The 23,967-nt window shown below is 38.5% G+C and overlaps 1 protein-coding gene across 16 annotated transcripts in view; it reads left to right on the top strand.

Annotated features, from left to right (window-relative positions):
* The window catches only part of PPP2R2B (protein phosphatase 2 regulatory subunit Bbeta), a 483,915-nt gene that overhangs the window by 206,816 nt on the left and 253,132 nt on the right, over nucleotides 1-23,967 (top strand). For 4 of the 16 annotated variants that reach the window (XM_055112759.1, XM_055112758.1, XM_055112760.1 and 1 more), the window contains one exon: nucleotides 17,868-17,952. The exons of the other annotated variants lie outside the window; for them this stretch is intronic. In XM_055112759.1, the coding sequence (XP_054968734.1) occupies nucleotides 17,916-17,952 (37 nt within the window). In that variant the 5' untranslated portion in view covers nucleotides 17,868-17,915. The remainder of the gene's footprint in view (nucleotides 1-17,867; nucleotides 17,953-23,967) is intronic. 16 annotated transcript variants of the gene reach the window in all.

Below are 23,967 nucleotides of genomic sequence, written 5' to 3'. Positions count from 1 at the left end.
GTACTTCCTGGTTATATTCTGGCAACGAGTGGGTTCCACCTTCCCTCAGAAGCCTTTTTTAAAAACTGTCTTGTTTATACATATTAAAGGAAGAACAAGTTTACTATTCCAAGTAGCTCCTTTTGATTATTGATTCATTCTGCCTTTAATTCCTTCAACAAATACTGACGTTTTGCAGAGGTGATATGGGATGTTCCAATACAGACGTGGTCTCTGTCCTCATGGATCTTTCAATCTAGCAAAGGAGATAGTATGAGACAAATAATTTTGCAAATAAATATATAGTTACCAATTGTGATAAGTGATATTTAGGAAAGGCACAAGATGCCTTGGGGTCATAAGGTGGAAAGGTGGATCTAATTTAGATCGGGAGTTCAAGGACAGCCTCTCAGACAGCTGAAACTGAGAACTAAAGGATGAATTTGCAATTAACAAGACCTGAAAGCATTTTAGGCAGAAGGGACAATAGGTACAAAAGCCCAGAGAGATAAAATAGCCTAACTGATTCAAGGAATGGAAAGATGACTATGGCTAGGAACAGGGAGAAGAGTGATAAAAATGAGAATGGAGTCTGCAGTTCATTTTGAAATGTACCAGAAGCAAGAAAGATTAATGCTAAGAGAGAGGGATGGGTAAATGGATAGACATATGATAAAGCAAGTATAAAATGTTAGTCACTGGCCAGCCATGGTGGTGCGTGCCTGTAATCCCAGCTACTCAGGAGGCTGAGACAGGAAATCGCTTGAACCCGGGAGGCAGAGGTTGCAGTGAGCCGAGGTCACGACACCGCATTCCAGTCTGGTGACAGAGCGAGACTCCATCTCAAAAAAAAAGTTAATGACTACATTGAGGTGGTGGGTCTATGGATAATCACTGTAATTTTTTTTCCACTTTGCAGTCTGTTTGAATTTTCATAATAAAATGTTGGGGGGAAAAAAGACTGGAGAGGTATTCAGGGACCAGATCATATCAAACCTTGTTGACCACAAGGAGTTTGGACTCTATCCAAAGATGAATGGAAAGCCATTAAGGAAAAGGGAAACATGATCAGATTTGTTTTTCTAGAAGTTTAATCTGGCTGCTATGTAGGATGGGGTTAGAGAGCCAGGCATGTAATGAAAAAGAATGAAAGTTGGGAGATAATTAGGAGGTCATGGTGTGCTCCAGGATGGTGGCGTCAGTAGAGATGGAGAGAATTAGATGGATTTAAGATACGTAATAGAGAAAGATTGCATTGCACTTACTTACTATGATTGGGTGCAGATGGAGAAGGTGATGTCAAGGACAACTCCCAGAATTTTGCCATGAAAATGGATGCATAATGGGGCTCATCACTAAAAGCGGAAACAGACTGAAAACTGATTAGTTTGAGAAGACAGTGAGACATCTAGTTTCACAGTGAGACTTGCAAGTAGACAATTGGATTTCTGGGTCTGAAGCTCAAGAGAAAGACCTGGACTAGATAATAAATTTGAGATTAAACATCACCAGCATATTAAAGGTACTTAAAACTGTATGAATAGATGAGATGCCTCAGATAAGAACATTTCAGGGCAAAATTTGAACCAATGAGTGAGAAAGTACAAGGAAGTGGATCTTGGCTTGGTATGAAGAAATTGTAGCAAAAAAGTACCTCACAATAGAATAGGGCCTTGGTAAGCATAACTAACCACACACTGATATTATTCAAGTAATACTATAATATATGGCCATTTCTCAGCAATGTGGTAGGATAAGAAGAGTCCAGTCTTGGATGAGTTGAGTTTAGAACGTCTCCAGGTTTGAGATCTGAGTGATTTGTGAAATACATTAGCTTTTTAGGGCCACAGAGAGTAAAAGTGAGGAAGTAAAGATTCCTCCTCCATCCCCCATTCCAAATAAGCTCAAGAAAGGGGAAACTTATGATGAATAAAGCTGGGAAGGTACATGAAAATGGCTTTTGATATGAAGATGCTGGGAAGGCATTGAAAAAATAAAAGGGGGTAGTGTCATATGATGGAGAGCTGCCTCATAGTTCCTTAAGTTGCTTTGGTATTTGTATGCAAATGCCAGATCAGAATGCTGTTTCCAATGCATATGGATGAATGTTTGAGCTCTCTGCTGTTCTCAGAGAAACCTGAAATGCGAGGTGAGAAGTAGCTGCCTTACACTATTGTAAATGACCTTTCTGGGGATGGGAAATGTTCTGCTACTAAACATAATAACCAGAATGCATTGAAAATCACTAGCAAGTATTCATTATTAGCATCCAGGTCCCCAGGGGCAATCCCAAGCCCTTTATGAGTGCTGGTCAGAAATGTACCAATGATCCTGGGGTGAATAATATTAGGCCAGTCCTGTCAAAATATTGGTAATGCCCAATGAAAAGAGCACAGCTGTAGACTGACATTCCTAGACTTTGGCGTTTGCATTTAAGAAGAAATAGGGGTCCAATTTCGACACTTAGCTGAGGGAAAGAAACTAAGGTATCGCGAGTACTGTCTATTCCAGGCATTTTCCTAGGTATTTCTTATGTTTACTCATTTAATCTCCATCAACAACCCAGAGAGAATGGTTGCATTAACCTCATTTTTAAAATAAGAAATTTCAAGGTACAGAGAACCAAAGGAACTTGCATAACAAATACACATGTATTACAAACATACTCACTTGTAAGTGGCATAACCAGATTAGAGCTCATGACTGTGTGGATTCTTGGCACATGTTCTTTGCCCACCCATGCTGCTCAGGATCTTTTGGAGAAATGCAAGTTGTGCTCCACCCTCCACATATATCCCATTGGTGCCTGGTCAGTGCTGCTGGATTTACTTGATCTATCTTCTCCTAGCACAGCAGTGCACGTCTCTGGGCCTTTTCCATTATCCCACAGGGAGGGAGCTGAATTCTACGACCCAGTAACAGAATTCTTAGCTGACTTACTCCTGTAGATTTCTTCTATTATATAATAAGAACAGAAAAAAGTGTTTATGGAATTGAGCAATCAAGATGTGAGAACTGGCTGGAGTTTTTTGAATAGCTTTCTCCCTGTCACTCATCCCCAGTGTAGGACAGTAAGCATGCAGCTCCCAGACTGAGCTGAGCTGAGATGGTCCCGCTGGGCCATCTAGGCACCCACTCTTCCCAGCTCATGACAACTCATATAGTTGCCTGGGCCACAGCAAGAGAAATATGACAGAGGCAGCTGTGGGATGGCAGATGTTCTTTTGCACATAAATATGTAGATGTCTGAGGCTTCACTTTGGCCAGAGTGGCTCTCCAGCTGGTTCCCCTCATCTTCCATTAATAAGAAGACGATTTTGCTTTCACCCAACTTGTCATCTTTACCACCAAATTTCCTTCTTTTGACTCCAATAGAACTCTAGAATCAGGCTGAAAGTCAGCCCCAACATAACTATCTCGCAGAAAGCACAGATTATTTTTATAAGTCCACTAGGAACTTTGTCAGAAATAACCCAGGAACCTTTGAGTTCTTCTGCTCCAAGTTCACTGTGAAAAGAGTTAATAGTGGGAAATATTAATTGTTAATGTTCATAGCTTTCTTTGGAGAAAGGGTCATCCTGGGTAATGAGAAGGGGTGTGTGCATGTATGGGGGTAGTCAGACTTTCACTTCTGTGCTTTAGAGGTAAAAGACTTGATCGCTTACAACAAATGTTAAATGAAGTGGGGTGGGGGTCTGTGTGTAAGGGGAAAAAAGATGTATGGAGTTTAGGAATCTAGAGGGGCCCTTATGAACAGGTTTTAACCTGAGAAGGATGGGGTCTGTTGGATGGAGCGTGGCAAAGAGTACCTTACCTGTGGGAGGATGTGTTTCAGGTGTACTGGCCTTTATGCTTGGTGTATTAGTCAGCTCAGACTGCATTTTTAAAAACGCCACATACTGGGTTGCCTAAATAACAGAAATTTTGTTTTCTCACATTTCTGGAGTCTGGAAGTCCACGATCAAGGTGCCAGCATGGTTGGTTTCTGGTGAGTTCTCTTTTCCCATGTATAGCCAACTTCTTGCTGGGTCCTCATATGGCCTTTCTCCTGTGTGCAAGTGTGAAAAGAGAGAGCGCAATCTCTGGCATTTTTTTTTCTTCTTGCAAGGGCACCAGCCCCATAAGACCTTATCCTTATGACCTCATTTAATCTTAATTATCTCCTTAAAGGACCTATCTCCAAATACAGTCACATAGGAGTTAGGGCTTCAACATATAGATTGGGGTGGAGGGGGGCACAATTTGGTCCATAACACTGGGGAACTGAAAACCTCCTCCATCAAGCATTGCTTATCACACTGGTATGAATCCTTGTTAAGCAATGAACCTGAAGTGGTCAAAGAATGGCAGGCCGCCTCCTCCACTTGACATAGAAGGATCAGCTTGATGTCCCTCTACAGACACACAAGGGTGTAGAGGGTGGCAAAGCTGTAAATGTCTCTAATAGGGAATATTGTAGCAAGATGCTGCTGAGAGTTCCCAGGTGGTCTGAAAGATAGAACTTGGGTCCCTAAGTACAAAATACCACCAGGAAGGACCCTACCACAGTGGGAGAGCCACACAGGAAAGTCAGTGAAACTAACATTGCTTATGTAGCTTTGTAGAAGTCAGGTTAGGACTAGAGACACTCAAGTTGGGAGGTCTGTTGGTTCATGCCAACTGCATTATTGTAATTCACATTTCCCTCTGCCTTTATGTTTTTATTTATAAGTCAAATAATACTATATTCTTTCTTACTTAAAAGGATTCAAGCATGATAAGTAAATAAAGCATGAATCACCCTCCATCCCATGCCCTTCCCACTTTCCTACCCAAAGGTTACCATTATCAGTAGTTTGTAGACTTCCTCAGAGCCATCTTTCTATTCATACATTTAAATATACATGTACAGATATATAGTTGGGGAGGGTGTTTGCATAAATGAGTACACACTGCCCGTTTTATTTGCACTTTGTTTTTCTACTAGTGATACGTCTTCATGATTTTTCCATATCAGAACACCTACATCTGTCTCATGCCTTTTAATGGCCGCACGGTGCTCCATAGTATGACAGTACCACAGTTTATTTAGTAGTTCCCTGTGGATAGAAAATTGTTTCCAGCTTTTATATTACATAAGATGCTGCAGTGATTATCTGTGTATATGTGTTTTTGTTTAAATGTCCTCCTTCCTGATTTTATTATCTTTAAAGCTGAGATGACAGTTCCCATTTCTTAGCAAAATGGCAAGAAAAAATCAGAAATCTGTGGTCTTCTACTTGTTTTCTGTGTAACCTTGGATCAGTCATTTAAACCAAGAACGTGAATTTCCTAATGTAGAGAATGAGAATACCTGATCTACCTATTCATATGTGCCCAGTACTGTGTCTTCCAAAACCATTGTGGATTTGAATGTTAATAATTAATAATGATTGCTGGTAGTTATGGAGGGCTTTCTGTGCACCAGTACAGGCTTTGAGCCTTAAAGTATTTTTCTCATGTAATCCAGTTTACTTGTATAGGCTGATACTGTTCTTATCCCCCTTTAAATGAAAAGTTAAAGCAGAATAATATGATTACTAGTCCATAGTTACACAACAGTGAGTAGAACAGAAGTCACATCCAGGTCTATCTGATTCCAAACCCTGTATTCTTAAACTTGGCAAAAATTCATCACAATGTAGTATATGAACACCTGTTTAAAAGAACAGTTATGATGTTGATAGGGAAAAGATGATTCATTTTTCTAAAAAATATTCTTCTGAATCAATCAATACAAGGGTCCAATTTCTACCAAGGATTTGAAAATGAACTGGGGGGAAATGGAAAGGCAATGCAGTATCGTAAGCAGTTATGTGGAATGCACATCAGAAGACCTGGGTAGGATTCCAGTCCTGCTACCATAATTTGTCACTTTTATTCTCTGGGCTTCAGTTTCCTAAGCTACTATAATGAGGTTGAAGATGGGGGAGGGAAGGCATGCTCTCTACAGACTTTTCTGACTCTCAGTTTCTATGAGGCATTATTTCTGTATTTGTGATCATCTAGGTCTCTTTGATATGTTCTGATGTTCACCTCAGGGGTGAGACTGGGAAAACACGGCCATAGGCTTTAAATGACCCCAGAAATTCCAGGTCTGGCTGTACTTCCTGGGTCAAATCATCCTTCTGGCAAGAAGGCTCTGGTGCAGCCAAGAGGCAGAGCCAGAAAGGGAAACTTCTCTTTGCCAAAAGCTGCTGCAGATGGAGGAGCCAGTCTGTCTGGGCAGCCATGACTTCGAGAGGAGCCATTTGGCAAAGTTGTTGGCAGGAGCTGCCTTGCAGCATGAATGCTGGAGACAGTCCTGGGCTGGAGTGAATCAGGGATGCAGCAAAGGTGGCTGGTGGAACAAATAACCATCTGGTGAGCAGGGTGCTGCTCATCTTGCCACACTGATGGGGAAGAGCAAGTGCCAATCAATGAGGTTAAGCTCTCAATGACATGATCTGACAGGCACAATAGAATTTCTCTCCTGTTATTTTATACTCCATGGTGGGGGTTATAAACTCCAAGGGAGCATAATTTTTTCAGAAACCAGGAAGGCCCCAATTTCTTCCACTATTATAAAGTAGGAAAGAAAATTTAACAATTCAAACAAAAATTATTTATTGCCAAGTGCTATATAGGAAGTTCTGGGGCATATGGTGAAGTATAAGACTATAGTCTTGTTCTCAAATGTCTTTCCATCTATTTGGGCAGGTGACACTCAGTCCTTCTCAAAACATAATTAACCACAGAAGCCAGGGTGCATGAAACTGTGTCCTGTTTATCTCTCTGTTATCATGAGGTGGCCGAAGTGGTGGAATCAGAGCCCACCTGGCTCTAGACACACCTCTGGCTATGCTAGTTCTGTGGCCTTGAGCAGGTCACTTCATCTTGCTGAGTGTTTTCTTGCCAACAAAAATATGGCAGGGGATGAGGCAATATGTTACTATTTATATGTGATAAATAAATAAATACAAAAGAATCCCTCTCTACTCCATGCATTTGGGACCAATAGTTGACAGTAAACTTGAAAAGTTAAGGCAAGGAGTCATAAAAAATAACATACCATTTAAATTTACTAATTTCAATGAAAGGCCCGATGAAGAATCAAGACCTTACCTTTGAGTATGGATCTGCTGATTGGGGGTTGTAATATTTTTCTTGCATGAACTGTCCCCCAAATGACAAAGACCATGCCCAATTTTGATTTCCTTGAGGTTGAACAAGACCATAGATATCGCAGAAGCAATCTTACTACAGAATACTTCTAGATTTTTGTAATTGTTCCCCAATTTTTATATCTCCTACTTTTAATTTGACAATACTTTGTCAAGTCTTTTGAAATTCTTCAACTGACTTTTCATATGAAACAATCATCCTTCTTTTCACACTATTCTTCTCATTACCTTTCATGATATTTAATTAACTAACAAGTATAACTTGCATCAGGAGATTTGGAAACAAACACAAATGACTCTCAGTAAACAGGCAACTCAACCTGAAGGAGCAGAAGTGTGCCTATGTACCAGAGATTAGTCTACTCAATTAGCTGTGAGTACTTATAAAGGATGTTGTAGGCCTGTTTTACAGAAAGAATGGAAGGCACTTTTTCTTCTTGGAGTGTCAGCTACTTGGAGGTCTGTTAAAAGGACTTCTGCTGTAATTATGATCATGAGGAAGAGCCACTATATACTGAGTGCTTGCAACGTAGCAGGAATCAGGTTAAGTATTCTGGATGTACTCTATGTGATATACTATGTATTATGTATCTATGGTATACTACATATGATGTATATATGATATAGATGCCTCTGTGTGCATATATATGTGTGTGTATATATATGTATGTATCTGCGTGTGTGTATATATATATATAATTTAATCTTCACCACAACCCTCAAAAGTATGTATAATTAGAGCTGAATTAGGTGAAACTTTAGATCTTATTCACCATTGTTTATCCATCTCCTAGTATAGTATCTGGTGAAAAAGCACACATTACACACTTATGGAGTGAAAGAGGAAATAGATTTCTACTTTGCTGATGATAAAACTGAGGCTTAGAGAATTTGTGTCATCTTTCCCAGTATCAATCAGCAGACCCAGGACTTGAATGCAGGTATGTCTGACATAAAAATATATGTTATTAAGAGCAAACTGAGGTACCATACAATAATTTTTCTGTACAAAGTTCTTGGACATATACTTTGGATCTCATATTGCCTATGAATATTCTAATAGAATGAAACTTCGGTATTATCTCCATTTTGTAAAAGTATGTCGATGTTCTAGAGCAGGGATCAGTAAACTCTTCCTGTAGAGGGTCAGATGATAAGTATTTTAGGCTTTGCTGACCATACAGCCTTTGTCCCAGCTACTCAATTCTTCCATTGTAGTATGTGGACATGGCTGTAGTCTAGTGAAACTCTATTTACAAAATCAAGGAGTAGCCTGTAGACCATCATTTGCTGACCCCTGTTCTAGAAAAGTACCGGGAACCTAATAGAGGTCCAAACAGTATTAATCATCTAAGTGAGTGGCTGCAGTAAGTGCTAGAGGGAAGCTCACCTCACCAGAAGTGGTTAAGTGGGGAGGTGGGGCCTTGGTAGGATGCTGGCAGGTAGAGATGGGTGGCAATGGCTTTCCTCATTGGAGGCAGAGTCTTGTGTGATGTTAGGAGGCAAAAGTATGCGAGGAAGGTGGCATGTTGTTTTAACAAGTGAGCTGGAGATTAGAGATGTAATGGAATGAATGTTTGACAGCTCATTAGCGTCCTCACACATAGCCATATCCCTTCTAATCAGTGTCTGTCCAATAGTTCACTCAGTAGTTATTTTAAAAACATTTATTATATATTAGGCACTGTGCTAAAAAACCTAGGTATAAAATATTTAAAAATTAAATGTAGACCCTGCTCTCACAGAACTTGCCTTCTATTGGGAATATATACGTTAAAAAACACACGTGAATATGAATATGAAACCTGTTAAAGGAGAAGGAAGATCCTTTAAGAGAATAAAGTACATGTTCATTAATGAAAATTTTGACTGTACAGAAAATTCTAAAAGAGAAAATCAAATTTACTTCTAGCTGTGCCAGAGACAGTCATTATAAACATTTTTGATGTGCTATATTTCCTTTCAGGCTCAGTGTGTGTGTGTGTGTGTGTGTGTGTGTGTGTGTGTGTGTGTGTGTGTCAGAGACAAAGAGAGAGATGAATGGAGAATGCTAGGATTCTATGCAAAACAACATCATCTATAGGGTTTGTTTGTTTGCTTTTGCCCCAGACACAAACTGTTAGCATTTTTCTATAATATTCTATAGTTGAACCACAATTTTGCCAGTTGCCTAATAATGAAAGTTTAGATTATTTCCAATATTTGCTATACTAATTCTGAAATATATAAATAATGTATTTGGTTATGTTATAGACTCTAAATCACGTCTTTGGTTATGTTTTAGAACAAGTTTCTAAAAGTAGCTTACTGGGTTAAATGGTATGAACAATTATGTTTCTAGATGATAGGACTAAATTACCTTCTAAAATGGCTATCCCAAGGAATACCTTTGTAATTACTGTAGGCGTTTTCCACTTTTGTTCTATCCATATTTTGCTTCCACCTCACATTGTCACAAATTTTCAAGGTGCTTAAGTTTATCCTAGGGAACTTATGTGGGGTGAAGATCAGAGAAAAATTTCTTAAAGATACAGCCATTGAATTTTAATTTGATCCCATTGCCCTTCTACCCCCCAAAGCTCCAGGTACTTCGACCTTTCTGAGAGGAGAGGCAGGCTCAATTCTCAGCCTCTGCCATTAAGCACATGGGTGAGTAGTTTGTACCCTGGGATTCAGTTGCCCACCTATATTAAATAAAATTACTTTCATGGATCCAGGGCATCATTTGTAGATGAGTATATGGAACCTGGTGACCCAGAAATGTTAATTTTCTTCAAACTGGTGAGTAGGTAACTTCAAAGAATGATTGACCCAGTATGACAACCAGTATGGTTGTTTAATGAGCTAGTCTCTCATGGGGTACAAATTTGACATTTCGGAAAGCTGTGCTTTTTTTTTTTTTTTTTTTTTTTGGTTAATACTATGTGTGGTTGAATGAAATGTGAACCCAGGCAAATCTGAAAAAAATTAGACTTTAACTATCAATGACTTTAGACTTCCAGACATCTCTAGTCTTCTCCCAAAACTGGCACTATTGTTTAATCTAAATAAAAAGTACAAATCTTATAAATTACCACTGTAGTTAACATTCTATAGTTGAACCATAATTTTACTAGCCACCTAATGATGGAAGTTTAGATTCTTTCCAATATTGCTGTAATAATTGTGAAATAGATAAATAATGGCATGACTCTAAATCGTGTCTTTATTTTTTAGAACAAGTTTCTAAAGGCAAGATTACTGGATTAAATGGTATGAACAATTATGTTTCTAGATGATAGGAATAAATTTCCTTCTAAAATCGCTGTTCCAAGGAATACCTTTGTAATTGCTATGGCCCTTTTCCACTTTTGTTCTGTCCATATTTTCAGTGAGCGATTTTTAGTCCACTTTCAAAGTATATTGGCTGTCTGCATTTCAGCAGTCTTTGGGGATTACAGTTGGGAGTCCATGTGAAATCTCAATTCATTTAGCCTGAGTATTTATTTAGAACATTGTTCCTCTTTGAAGTGTCTTGGGTTATTGAAATAAAAATATTAAGCTCTTTGAGGCATTTTTTAATTTAAAAAAGTTTATACAATATTTTAAAAATTATACGCAGGATAAGCACATAAAATTTAAAGGATGGATGGATGGATGGATGGATGGATAGATGGATAGATGGGCAGTTGAATGGATAAATATTTGTGGTGGTTAGTAGGTGACCCAGTTGCCTTCTCAGAGGACTAAAAGTGTTAAAGCATCTTCTAGAAACTCCAAGTTTCAATGGAGATTTGGGGGTGCAATATTAAAATCTACTTTTCATCCTCTTCCTCTTCTGTCTTGGAGCCAAGGGTAGGTGGGATTAATTACAGTAGCACAGATCTGTAGGGACATGCAAACTGGAACTCATCAATGGTGCTAGTTTAAAAGGAGAAGATATGACAGGCAGAGAAGAGCTTCCCTAGAACCCTGAACTATCAGAAGAGATTAGGACAGTTTAGTGTTTCCAGCTGACATATCCTGCAATGACTAATTTCTAATCCCTTTTCCTATTCTGTAGGATTAGCCTGGGTGAAACTGACATACTATGTTTTAGAAGTCAGGACCAGATTCTGGTCACTTAATAGGATATAGAGGGAAAGTTTTGGGTGCAGTTCCATTTGTGAACAAGATGTATTTTTCTGTAGGTTCTCTGACCCCTTCTGGGGTCAGAGATCAGAAACTTGGTAAGCACCCACCAGGACCTACAAATCTCTGTGCACTGTGGAAAAAAAAAAAAAAGCAAAAGCAGTCTGATTATCGTATTGTACTTCAGCTGGCAACATGCTTACTCAGTCCTCAAGCTTCCTCAGCACAATTTGAGATGGAAATTTTCTGATCAGAATTTTTCCTATAAGTCTTAGAAACTTGGATTTGAGCCCATTATGTAAGCCAGGGTTTTGTTTTTTTTTTCCAATTACTTGACAAGCAGGTTGCCTTTGAGTCACTCATATGAATGGCCTTGATGTAGACATTGGCACATGCTGAAAAGGCAAAAAAAAAAAAAATTTACTTTTCTTTGACCCTTTAAGAAGATTAGTCTGTTCACAGTTTTCTCCTGTGCTTATAAACCTTCATGTTTCCTGCCTGTCCTCTCATCTTTTAAGTCTCTCCTAATTGATCTTCAAAGCATTGAGGCTGGCTTGTGCTGGGTCCTCACTACTCCAGGCCATTCCTGCTTCCCCTTCCCTGGTACCTGCAAGGCCTGCCTCCAGTCCACATTTTCCTGTGAAGCTTTTCCTGAATTCCTCAAGTTCTTTGATCACCACAGCAATCCTATGAGCTTATAGATATTTTCCCCATTTCACGAATGTGGCAACTGAGGTCCAAGTTCAGACAGCTAGATCTAAAGACATAGATCCTGCACATCATCTCCCCAACAAGACAGACACTCCAAGAAGGCAGTGACCACATCTTTCCCTCTAGTTTACCATACAAAGGACAGTAGGGTCCTTGGTACACAGGTGCTTAGTAATGGTTTTTGAATTTGATTTCAATTTGAGAGTAGATTAACAGCATTTCTGTAGTTAGGAGAGCAGCCAGTTACATATTCTTTTCTTGGGAGTTTAGACTTGCAGGTCCCTCTGAATGAGGTAAAGCCAGGTCCTCCTACCCCAACTAAAGTTTAAAGATGCAGGGGAGATGTCAAAAGATGTGATCTGAGATTTCTGCAATCACTTGGAAACTGTACTGGCTAATTAAGATCATAATAGATTATTTATTCTTTCATTCACTCGTGTTTATGCGTGTGTTCTTTCACTCTTTAACCATTCAGCAGGTATTTACTGAGCAACTGAAACTTCATTCATATTATATGAGTTATTACATGATAATATCAATAAGAAAAATTATGTGAAAGTTTATTAATATTGGCTATGAGGGGGATGAAAGCAGCAAGCCAAAAAAAAAAACAAAACAATGCTGTATTTTAAAGAAAGTCAAAGGTAGCTTCATCCATGATAAAAAGGGTATGTAAAGTATGATTTCTCTTATATAAAATTTTATTTGTATAGACAAAGAATTCCATGGAAAAATGGCAACAAAAATATATTGATAACTCAGGCTGATGAAATTTTAAGTAACTTCTACTGTTTTTATATTGTCTATAATGTATGACAGTTTTAAATAAATATATACATTTTTTATATAATAAAAACAATAAGGCTGCCATTGTGGTGAGAAACAATTCATGGAGTGTCTGCTATGTGACTAGTCTCTGGGAATTAATGTAGCGAATATTCACCTGAGTTCTTCCTTTTACTTTGAAGACACATTAGTTTGACGACGGGCGCGGTGGCTCACGCCTGTAATCCCAGAACTTTGGGAGGCTGAGCTGGGTGGATCACGAGGTCAGGAGTTTGAGACTATCCTGGCTAACACGGTGAAACCCCATCTCTACTAAAAATATAGGAAATTAGGCTGGGCACGGTGGCTTACGCCTGTAATCCCAGCACTTTGGGAGGCCGAGCTGGGCGGATCATGAGGTCAGGAGATCGACACCATCCTGGCTAACACAGTGAAACCCTGTCTCCACAAAAAATACAAAAAAATTAGCCGGGTGTGGTGGCGGGCACCTGTAGTCCCAGCTACTCAGGAGGCTGAGGCAGGAGAATGGCATGAACCCGGGAGTCAGAGGTTGCAATGAGCCGAGATCGCGCCACTGCACTCCAGCCCGAGCGACAGAGGAGACTCAGTCTCAAAAAAAAAAAAAAAAAAAAAAAAATTCAGTTTGAATGCTGGAAGAGGAGTGATAAGTGAACACTGTGACTGTCAGCTTCTATAGCAAGAATCCTTTTTAAGGTCTGTCACCTGAAGATCTGGGTGAAAAGGCTTTAGCAATGAGCCTGGCCCTTAGATTTATAGCCCCTTTGGTCCTTACGTCTTGGCTGCAACAAGAAAGCTAAGACTATATCTCTGACCTCAGCCAATCATTTCATAAGGGGACTGAGCAATGGTCTGGATGAGTCAGTGAAAATCAATTGCAATGATGGAAAACTCATCTAAGAAAAAATGTCCTAGAGCCAGTGGGTCAGAGCCAGCCCCTCTGCACATGAAAGATTTCAGTCTGTGTTTATTGACACAGAGGGTGGTTTTAATTACCCTGAAGGAATTTCTGGCATGTTTTGCCAAAGCCAGTTTTAAAATGTTTAATCAGTGGATTAGTGACTATCGGACCTACTGGAGAGGTCTGCATATGGGGTAGCAGGTCAAGTGTAGTGTACGGCAATGAGGCTGTTAAAGACAGAGTATGGGTACATTTTGTCAGAGAAACATAGGAGAATACTACCATCCACTCATAAGACGATCTTGCTTTAGAAAGTGTGGTGTGTTTTCTGTGTCAAAGGCTTGATTTCCTTTCTTGGTTTCATGATCTAAGCAATCTCATGACCTCTGTTTTTGATATACTGAAAAGGGAACATGGGTAAGATGGTCTAGAGCCGGAGTTTGAGTGATTAATCAAGCAATCAGTTCAAGCCACAACTAGCAACTTGAAAGAGTGAATATGCTTTTCTAAATTTGATAGGCCCAGGGAAAATGTATACTTAAAATAGCATGATGGCTTTTGTTTTACCTGTTTGTGTGGACCTGTAAAACGTTTTAAGATGAGAGCTATAAAAGGAAAAGCAGGATGGTGGTGCCACATCACAAAGCAATTTTAATCTGCTAGATACCTTGAGAGGAAACCATAGTCCAAGATAAAGGTAAAATCACTAGAAAAATTGTTTTCCTGATTTTTGTGTTTTTGCTCTTATACCTTTTGGTTGAATCTCTCCAATAAGATGGAAAAACACTTAATAGTGCTAAATACCATATTTTCTTCATCTCTCCAAGGTAAACTTCAGATAGAATTTCTTTTTTTTCCCTACACAAAACTGTCCTTCATACTACCTCCTTTCCCTGATGTTCTAATCTATACATAGGCCACATTCTACTCTCTGATGTAGACAAGCAAGAGACTTGGCACCTTGAAATTTGAATAGAAACCCAAAGAGCCCATGTTGTTGAGCTGCTATTTATGTCCTGTTCATTTACATGGTAGTTTTGTGATATTCCTTGTTGCTTTCACAGAAAGGTTTCTCAGGCTATTTCATACCAACATGAACTTATCTGGGGGGTTTGACACGCTTACTGGCTCTTGACTCCCTCTTTTTTTTAAACTTTTATTTTAGGTTTAGAAGTACATGTGTAGGATTGTTAGATAGATAAGCTGCATGTCACAGGGGTTTGCAACATGCACATTATTTGGTTACCCAGGTAATAAATATCTTACTCCCTCTTAACGATCAAAACAACTGATCAAACAATTCAGTTGTCTTTGGCACTGCTGATAGTTTTCAACTCTAAAGAATTGCCCCTTCCTCTTGCTTTTAAATTAGTTCTTCAATAAACCAACTTCTCCAAACAGGTTGATACATTAGCAGCTAAATATTAGGCAAGGAAGGAGTTATGTAAAATAGTAATGTCATCTTATACTTGTGGGAGGGGTTTTGTAGTTCTGCAAAGCATTTTCACAGCTCTTATCTACTCTGCTCAACAAATATAAAGAGTAAATTTCCTTTATTCTCATTTTTTCAGTGAGAAAACTGAGATCCAGTGGAGTTAATCAACTTGTCTATGATCACATACCTAGTTTATGGTGGAGAAAAGACTGAGGTTTAGAGACTGATTCATAAAACCGAGCTCTTTCTATGATATCGGAATATCAGATAAATCAATAAACTCCCAACTAGATGAAATCTTATAGTCTTGGAAAAAAGTGCATCTGCTTGCTGACTCTCTGTAAGACACTGACCACTAACATTTTTAGAACAAGGTTCTTTGGGTGGAACAACTTGGTGTGCTTTACACCTTTGATTTTGGGGCTTGGGCATGGGTTGTGTCTCATTCCTAAAGTCACTCATTGTTACTCTTGCCAAGTGGAAGAGTCTCTGGAACCACATTCCTGGACAGTGGTGCAAGCCTTAAAGCACTAGGGTTTGGTGATAATAAAGACATAGAGAAGCCAGTGGATTTACTTTTATGTCATGGCTGTATATTGCGCTCAAGTATCTAACTCACAGATATCTACCATTTGGAATGAGCAAGAAAATAGGTAAGAAAAACAATGGATTGATCATCACCAACACCATTCTGATCCCCAGAAACTAGTCACTAATTTGCTAGTGACTAGTAAACAACATTTACTGAGTACTGTGTGTATTTTTTTTGCCTCATTTCCATTTTATTATGTAAGCAGTGAAATCTTTGATAAGAAGATGGGCTCATTACTTAAATCCTCTAACTGCAGTTGCCCCTATGTAAAGTTAAGACAATAGTAGTAACTACTTTCCATGGTTGTTGTGAGGATTAAGTGAGATAATACTTGTACATGGCTAGTTCCGTCCCTGACACAGATTAAACATTCAGTGAGTAGTTGGTTGTTTTTAGTAGTTTTAGAAGACTTAAGTGGTCATAAGTATTATTTGCACTGGACCACATACACTTTTACCCTCCCAACCCTAGAGTTTAGAATTATATGAAAAAAGTAGTCAAGAAAACAGACTCTGGAGATGACTGGGTTTGTATCCTGGCTCCACCACTTGCTAGTCCTTGGGCAAGTTATTTAACCTCTCTAAGCCCAGGTGCCTCATCTGTAAAATAAAGATAACAATGCTTAACCTCATAAGGCTATTGTAAGTATTAAAAGTGACGGTGCCTGTAATGTGCTCAGGACAGTCCCAGGAAAATAGTAGGTAGTAATTGCTAAATGTTAAGCTGTATTTTTATTAATGTTAGTACAGTTGGCTGGGCATGGTGGCTCATGCCTGTAATCCCAGCACTTTGGGAGGCCAAAGGCAGGTGGATCACCTGAGGTCGGGAGTTCGAGACCAGCCTGACCAACATGGAGAAACCCTGTCTCTACTAAAAATACAAAGTTAGCCAGGTGTGGTGGCACATGCCTATAATCCCAGCTACTAGGGAGGCTGAGGCAGGAGAATTGCTTGAACCTGGGAGGTGGAGGTTGCAATGAGCCGAGATCGTGCCATTGCACTCCAGCCTGGGCAACAAGAGCAAAACTCCTTCTCAAAAAAAAAAAAATTAGTACAGTTATGTATATGTCTTAAGATATTACCGTTAGAAGACAGTTGTTTTGATACAAAACAGAGGAGAAATAAGTTAATACACTAACCTTAATCTTTGATCCAGTATCAGTACTGGCTGGTGGTGATTTTATCTCTTTTAAATAATCTGTTAGGTTGGATTCTTTTTCTGAATATGAAATGAAACATTGAGGAAACTAAAACTCATTATCTACTCCATGCACCATCAGCAGGATATTTAAGGATAATAAATTTAAGATACTAAAAAATTAACAATAATGGACTAATTATGAACCTTTTGTTCTATATTAGTGGTATGTTGAAGCTTCCCATTAAGGCCTAAATTTTTTTAATCTTACATGTTTATTTTGAATATTTCTTCTTATATTACCTTTTTCATAGTTTCTCGTAGGATATAACCTCACACTTCCGAACGCTTGCAGAGAAATGGGGCCATTTCTAATGAGTGAGGTGACTTACTTCTGCTCCTGAATAGTTCCTATTGCATAGAAGTTGTTCTGCACCAGAGCATTCTCTCTTTCACCCACTGCTCCTAGCCCTGCACCATAAAACCCTACCCCAAACGCTGAGTATCCTGTCCACAGGACCCTACTTTGGCTATATGAAGCCAGCTCTCCTGATCACTACAGCCTCTTCAAAACTCCCTAGAGGCCATACAGCAGCTGTTTTCAAACTTTAACGTGCATTAGAATCACCTGAAGTATTTGTTAAATACAAGGTTCCAGGCTCCACCCCCTCAAGCTTAGAATAGGTCTATAGGCCTGTGAGTTTGATTTTTTCAGTTTCCCAGGTAATCCTACTGCTGCTGATGATGATCAGGAGCAACACTTTGAGACCGTGGCTCTCTGTCTGTCTTCTCAAGTGAGAAGGCAGTCCACTTCAGGTCGACGGGGCTGAGGCAAGGAAGCTTTTACAGCGTTGATTGTGTTACCTTGTTAGCCTGGATTTTGACAGGCCTGGAGCAAACTCTCCCAAAGAGATGGTAGGGGGTAAGTGGAAAGTGTGTAAATGCAGCTGTATGTTACCAAAAGTTGAAGCATCACTACCTCCTGGAGTCTGGATCTGAACCCCATGTTTGTCACAGGAGCCAAGGGAGAACCCAAGACAGAGAATAGTGGCCCAATAATGAAGCATGAATTATCCAGATGAAAACACCTATGGAAATAAAGGTATTCGTATTATTATTTATACCTACTCTTCTTGATAAAGTAGCAGTATAGAAGTGTTAAATAGTTCCAATTGCTTAAAATTTGTTCCGTGGGACACAAGTTAATTTACATTTTTTAAATAGTTCCAGTTGCTTAAAATTTGTTCCGTGGGACACAAGTTAATTTACATTTTTAAAATAGTTATTGTACATAGGAAGCATAGTTTGATTTTAAGAACTGTTTTAAGAAGTGTTTTAAGAACAAGAACATATTTTGACCAAATGTACATGGGGATGATATAACTGGTTATAAAATTACCAGGAGAGAGAGTGTTGGCTAAACAAGAATAGAGCCTGCTTTATTGATGTTAGGTTTGTCGAATAAGCTAGAGAACAAAGTAGATATATTAACTGCTCAAACAAAGAAAAAGAGCTTGGGGTCAGGAGACAAAGAAAAAGAGCTTGGGGTCAAGAGGCAAAGAAAGACAATATGGGCATCTTACTTTGAATATAACGAAGAATAAAAGGTATCACTGAACAGGTAATTTCCAATGAGAAAATAGATCTAGAAATCACTGTGTAGGAAAAACAACTTCTCACCTGTATCAAATATTCTAAAGTCCTTTCATTATTAACTCCTAAGTAGTTACACCTGATTTGGATGAAGTAGCATGAAGGCTTCTGCTAGGCTTTTTTATTCATTTCTCGATACAGTGTGTGGTGAGGCTTTAGCTTTACAGCCTCCACATTTGGCTATATTTTGGGATAATGGAAAATAAAATTTAATACAAAAGAACTGTATTTTGATTTAAGAAAGAGAATCATCAGAGATTCTCTTTAGAGGTGGAGTTTGTAACAGAGTTTGTATGAACCCTGAGAGAGATCAAAGAGTACAACATTCAGAAGAGAAGAGCTCCCTTTAATAAAAGGAATGAAGGGGGAAAAAGGCTCTAGATAAATATTTTATCATAGAGCTAATAAAATTTAAAAGGTGGTCACAGTTCAAAAAGGGAAGAAAACAAAAAGCAGGTATGTGTGTATGTATACTGTGTTTGTGTCTGTATGCATATATGTTTGTGAATATTCTCCATCAGACTATGGATAAAGATGTGTGAGGCATTTGTGTCCTAAGGGAACTATGCAATGTTAGCATTATGCATTTATACAGACTCCATGCAGGTGATATTTTTAAATGTGTTTTTATATAAAATAATAAGAGCAGGGTTTGCTTTTAAATAATGTTGATGATGTGAGGTAGAGTTCAGCTCTTCCCTTGCTATTGAAAAATTACCTTTTGCTCTCTGGTCTATTTGAATAAAAGGCTTACATCTGTTGTAATTTCAATGTACGATTTTTTTTCCTTCCTACCAACTAAGTAACACTTTCAGTGCATTCTAATATAATATTGATTGGGGGTTTGAGTTTTATTTGGTTTGCCCTTGATGATGTTACTTTAATGAGATGAAACTGAATAGCTTTGAGTGGATTTCCCTGGAGCTTCCAACTTTTATGCCCCCTATTCCTCCTCCAAGATGGAGGGAGAAAAAAAATGGAAGTATTTTGTTATTTGGTCAAATTTTATGACTTGTGTCATATCAGACTCAAAATTTCTAAAAACATAACTGCGAGAGACAGTTCAGAGTCCAAATTTTAAGAGCTTGTTGTGAAGAATAGCCAGGATAAATACCTGCTTTTCACTGTGCCTCATCAAGTCCAAATGTTTCTGAAAAATCCCTTCAAAGTACAAAGATAGTGCCCTTCTCCAAATTTGGAGGGTTGGTGATTATATAAGTATTGTGCACAGCTTAGCGATCAGTGTGAGGTACAAGGTGAGTGTGTGTCTATACACACGTGCTTGTGTTTTAATATAATGTAAGAATCACTTCAAGGTGTCATTTTCACAAGTTTAATTACTTTCTTCAGAAATTGAATCTATTAGAATCTGGTTAAGACTGCCTTGATGAAAAGAGGTTGGTCAATGGGTACAAATATACGGTTAGATAAAAGGTATAAATTCTAATGTTTGATAGCAGAGTACAGTGACTGTAGTTAGCAACAATGTATTGCATATTTCAAAGAAGCCAGAAGAGAGAATTTGAAATGTCCCCAACACATAGAAATAATAAATACTCAAGGTGATAGGTAACCCAAATACCATAACTTGATCATTATACATTCTATGCATGTAATAAAATATCACATGTACCCCATAAATATGTAACATATTATGTATTTTTAAAATTGCCTTGAATTTCTGACATGAGATTATGATTATTTAAGAGCAGTATAAGACATGAAGCCATGTAGGGCTCTCTGATTTTCTAAAATCCATTCCAGTGTGAAATAATAATTTAATGTGTGTCAGCAGATTGGGAATGAAGAGTCTGGCATCCATCCTTTTACTTATTAAGTATTTATTGTGCACTTACTGTGTCTGGTGCTGTACTCAGCGCTGGGGATGCAAAGGTTTAGTATATAGACCTGGTCTCTACTGTTAAGGAACTTGTGGTTTAGTAGGGGACACATACAGGACAACAGGCAATTATAATGCAGAATGAGAGGTTCTCTGATGGAAGAAGTACAAGAGAATGTGAAATGACATAAGAGGGCTCAGAGCAGGGCTCATGAGGAAGCAGATGGCTAAACTGAGACCTGAAGGATGAGGAGGAGGGAAGAAGAATGAAAAGTATTCCAAGCAGGGAGAATGGTAGTTAAGATGATGGTTAGTCCCACCTCAGTTATTTAGTAATTGGGTGACTTCAGGAAAAAGTCTATCTTAGATATTTTATTTTCCTTATTCTGTGGAAGATGGAGATGGTGGCCATAGTGGATACTGCTGCTGGTGGAAAAAAAAAATGATAGCAGTTAATATTTATTGAGCACTAATTATGTGCCATGTAGTGTACTAAGCCCTTTACATGCATTAGTTACTCAATTAGGGTTTTGAAATCACCTTTTGAGGTAGGCATCATTATTATCTGTTTCACAGATAAGCAAAAAGAAGCCAGAAAGGTTAAGAAATTTGCTCAAAGTCACCTTATTAGCAGTAGAAAAGCCAGGATTTGAAAACAGACAAGTTTAACTTAGAACCTGTGTTTTGCACCATTACTATACTATTCATAATCTAACTTTCATAAGCTGATATAGAGATGAGCAGGATAATGGATTAAAAGGACTTTTTAAACTACATGGAACTCTATACTATCATTATGCATTTTAAACTGGGGCATGAATCACGTGGTTGGTAGCTAGTCCAGAATAAAAAGTAAAAATGATTGCAGCAATATATGGGCTGCCATTTCTTGATTTGTTAGCAATGCCTCTAATTCTATGGCCTCAACACATTAGTAGTCAAAAGTGGCATTTCCTAGGGGACATTTTTTTGAAGCAACAGAACATTAGATAAGTTGGACCATGGGTTTGCTCCTAAATGGCAACTTCTATGTTAGAAAATTCTCAAACATTCCTGAGATCTTTAATCTCTGTTAATCACTCCATGCCCCTCTGTGACTGCTCAGCACAAAATGAAATGGAGGCTTGGCAATTATCCAATTCCTTTGAAGAATCTTGCCTCTTAATGCTGATAATCCAAAGCTCCAATTGCACTTTTAAAAATTCTAGATTACCAGGTTCACTCAGGTATACATACTCTCTTCTCTGCCTCCACTTTTTTGTCAAATAGACCTTTTTCCTGTCACTTCTATGTTTCTGATAATTCCCAATGTGCTCCCTGCATTTATCTGTACTCTAATCAGCCATCGTATTGTGAACTTAGGACCGTCTATACTATTGTCACATAAGCAGGTTCATGTTGCTGGCCAACACATTAGCAGTCATTGGGAATTGTTGAGAATGTTTGGAGAGAGGTGGTCACACAATCTTTTGGCGCAAAGAGCATGTCTCCACTACAAAGGCAAAGACTGGTTCTACAGTAGGCGGAACCACAATGAACCAAAATAATGAATTCTTCTGCATCATAGTTTGATTCTAGAGGCTAATTGTTAATTTAAGTCCTGCTCGTGGCCTGATAACGGGGCTTTCCTTTTGGAAACTTGACTGAGCTAGTGTGAAAGGCAAGACTGTTATTCAGATATACTAGTGAAATGCAAACAGTTTCACATATTAATGGTCACTAATGACCTGTAATCAGGCTATGATTTGTTAGGTTAAAAACAAAGGCATGATTAGTTCATTGTTCATGAGTGTAAACAGAGGGCTTTGTCAATCTGCAGATTGTTCTTCTCCATTGGAGACAGTAGGCTGGAGCATTCCTCTTGAGCTGTGGCATTTGGGGACTGCATTTTCTTTTCTTGAGATTCTCCCAGCTTCCTGTCCCCTCATAAGCCTGCAGCCTTAATCAAAATGGAATGAAGAGGATGCTGTTATTGGTCCCCTTTCTCTGTGGCTTTGGTTTTTGATAAGTGAGCCACTTTAATTTTAATTTTTTTCTTTCAGCTCCACTCTGGTCTCATGCTTCAAATAGCTAATTTTCTCAAAGCATCACCATTTCTTCAGCAAACATTTAACACATAATTGAGGTCAAATTATGCTCCAAATGCTATCCTAGACCTCAAGGATTTTAATGATTATCAAGAGAATCCTAACCCAATCTGAAAAATTTACAACTTCTCCACAGATGTCGTAAGATTTTCTGTACCACTAACAACTGCTTGTAAACTTATCACTAAAAAAAAAAATGAAGACTCTCTTGAAATGAAACAGCTGCTCTGTTGAGATATGCATCTTAGAGAGCAAGGCACTTTGATCTTTTGGGGTGCATCAAAGCTGACAATAGAGATTTTGAGGTGTTATAGTGACTCCTTAGAAAAGGTATACCTTGTGTTTTGCCTACACTTATTTAATTTGAGAAAGTGAGTATATTTAAATTCTTATAGGAAACCATGGCATTAAAACAGAAAATTCTTTACTCCTTCATCAAGTAAAAAGAAAAGACTGTGATCTACCTGGTACTACGAAGCAATAATGATGCAGGTTATCCCAGTGAGGCATTTGGATCACTTACAATCATGATGAAGCAATGGGCATGATCTCACTCACATGGAACAGGATCTCTTTCCTTGTTAGCACTAATTGCAATCAGCAATCATTTTATTTACTCATTTGTGTGTTGGTTATCCTCTCTTCTTGAAGGTGAGCACCTGTCTCTCTTGCCTAGTGTGTATCCCAGGCTCTAACACAGTGCCTGGAATCTAGTAAATATGCTCAGTAAATATTTGTTAAATGTTGAATGAAATCCAAGGCCAATGATGAGAGCTTGAGCCTAATAGTAGTATTTGAGATATTGTGAAATAAAGAAAAATTACTTAATAAACAGATCTCTGAGGGACAGGATTAGGAGATGATTGGCACCATTGTGAACCTTTACTGCATGAGATTGTTTCTTCTTGTCCTCTTATGTCCACTTCTATGTAATATTGAATAATATTCATTTCGATATGATAAAAAGGACTTCATGTTTATTTGGAAACTACCAAACCTGGCAGTGATGTTTATTTACTCATCCTTGGGGTGACCAATCAAATTTATTATGTGAAATGACATATTCTTCTGAATCCAAAGAGGACTTTAATATTCTAGAAAGTCTTTACAGCAGTATGGATAGATTGCGTGGTCATTTTTCAGACATTTACTTGATAGGTGTTTATTGGGCACTTATTGTGTGCCAGCTATGGGGTTAGGTACCAGGAATATGGAGTGACAAGGCCCTCTGGGGAAATATATTAATAAAGAATAATAAAGGTAAATGTACAATTGCAACCGTGACAAGCACTCTGAAGGAAGAGTTAGTGGTACTCTGAGAGTGTGTAATAAGAGGATTATTGGACCTAGACAGGGAAGGCTTCCCTGGTGAAAGAATAATTGCTAAATCCGAAAGTCATAATAAGAGTTAGCTCTGTTGAAGAGGAGATGGGAAGATGACCCAGGCAGGGAGAACTGCATGTACAAGGGCTTTATGGTAGTAGCAGTAGAGAGAGTGTGTGTTCAAAAAGTGAAAGGTGGCCAGTGTGGCTTAAGT

This window comes from Pan paniscus, chromosome 4, assembly GCF_029289425.2.
Source record: "Pan paniscus chromosome 4, NHGRI_mPanPan1-v2.0_pri, whole genome shotgun sequence".
Taxonomy (NCBI): domain Eukaryota; kingdom Metazoa; phylum Chordata; class Mammalia; order Primates; family Hominidae; genus Pan; species Pan paniscus.
This window is presented reverse-complemented; position numbering and strand designations above follow the sequence as displayed.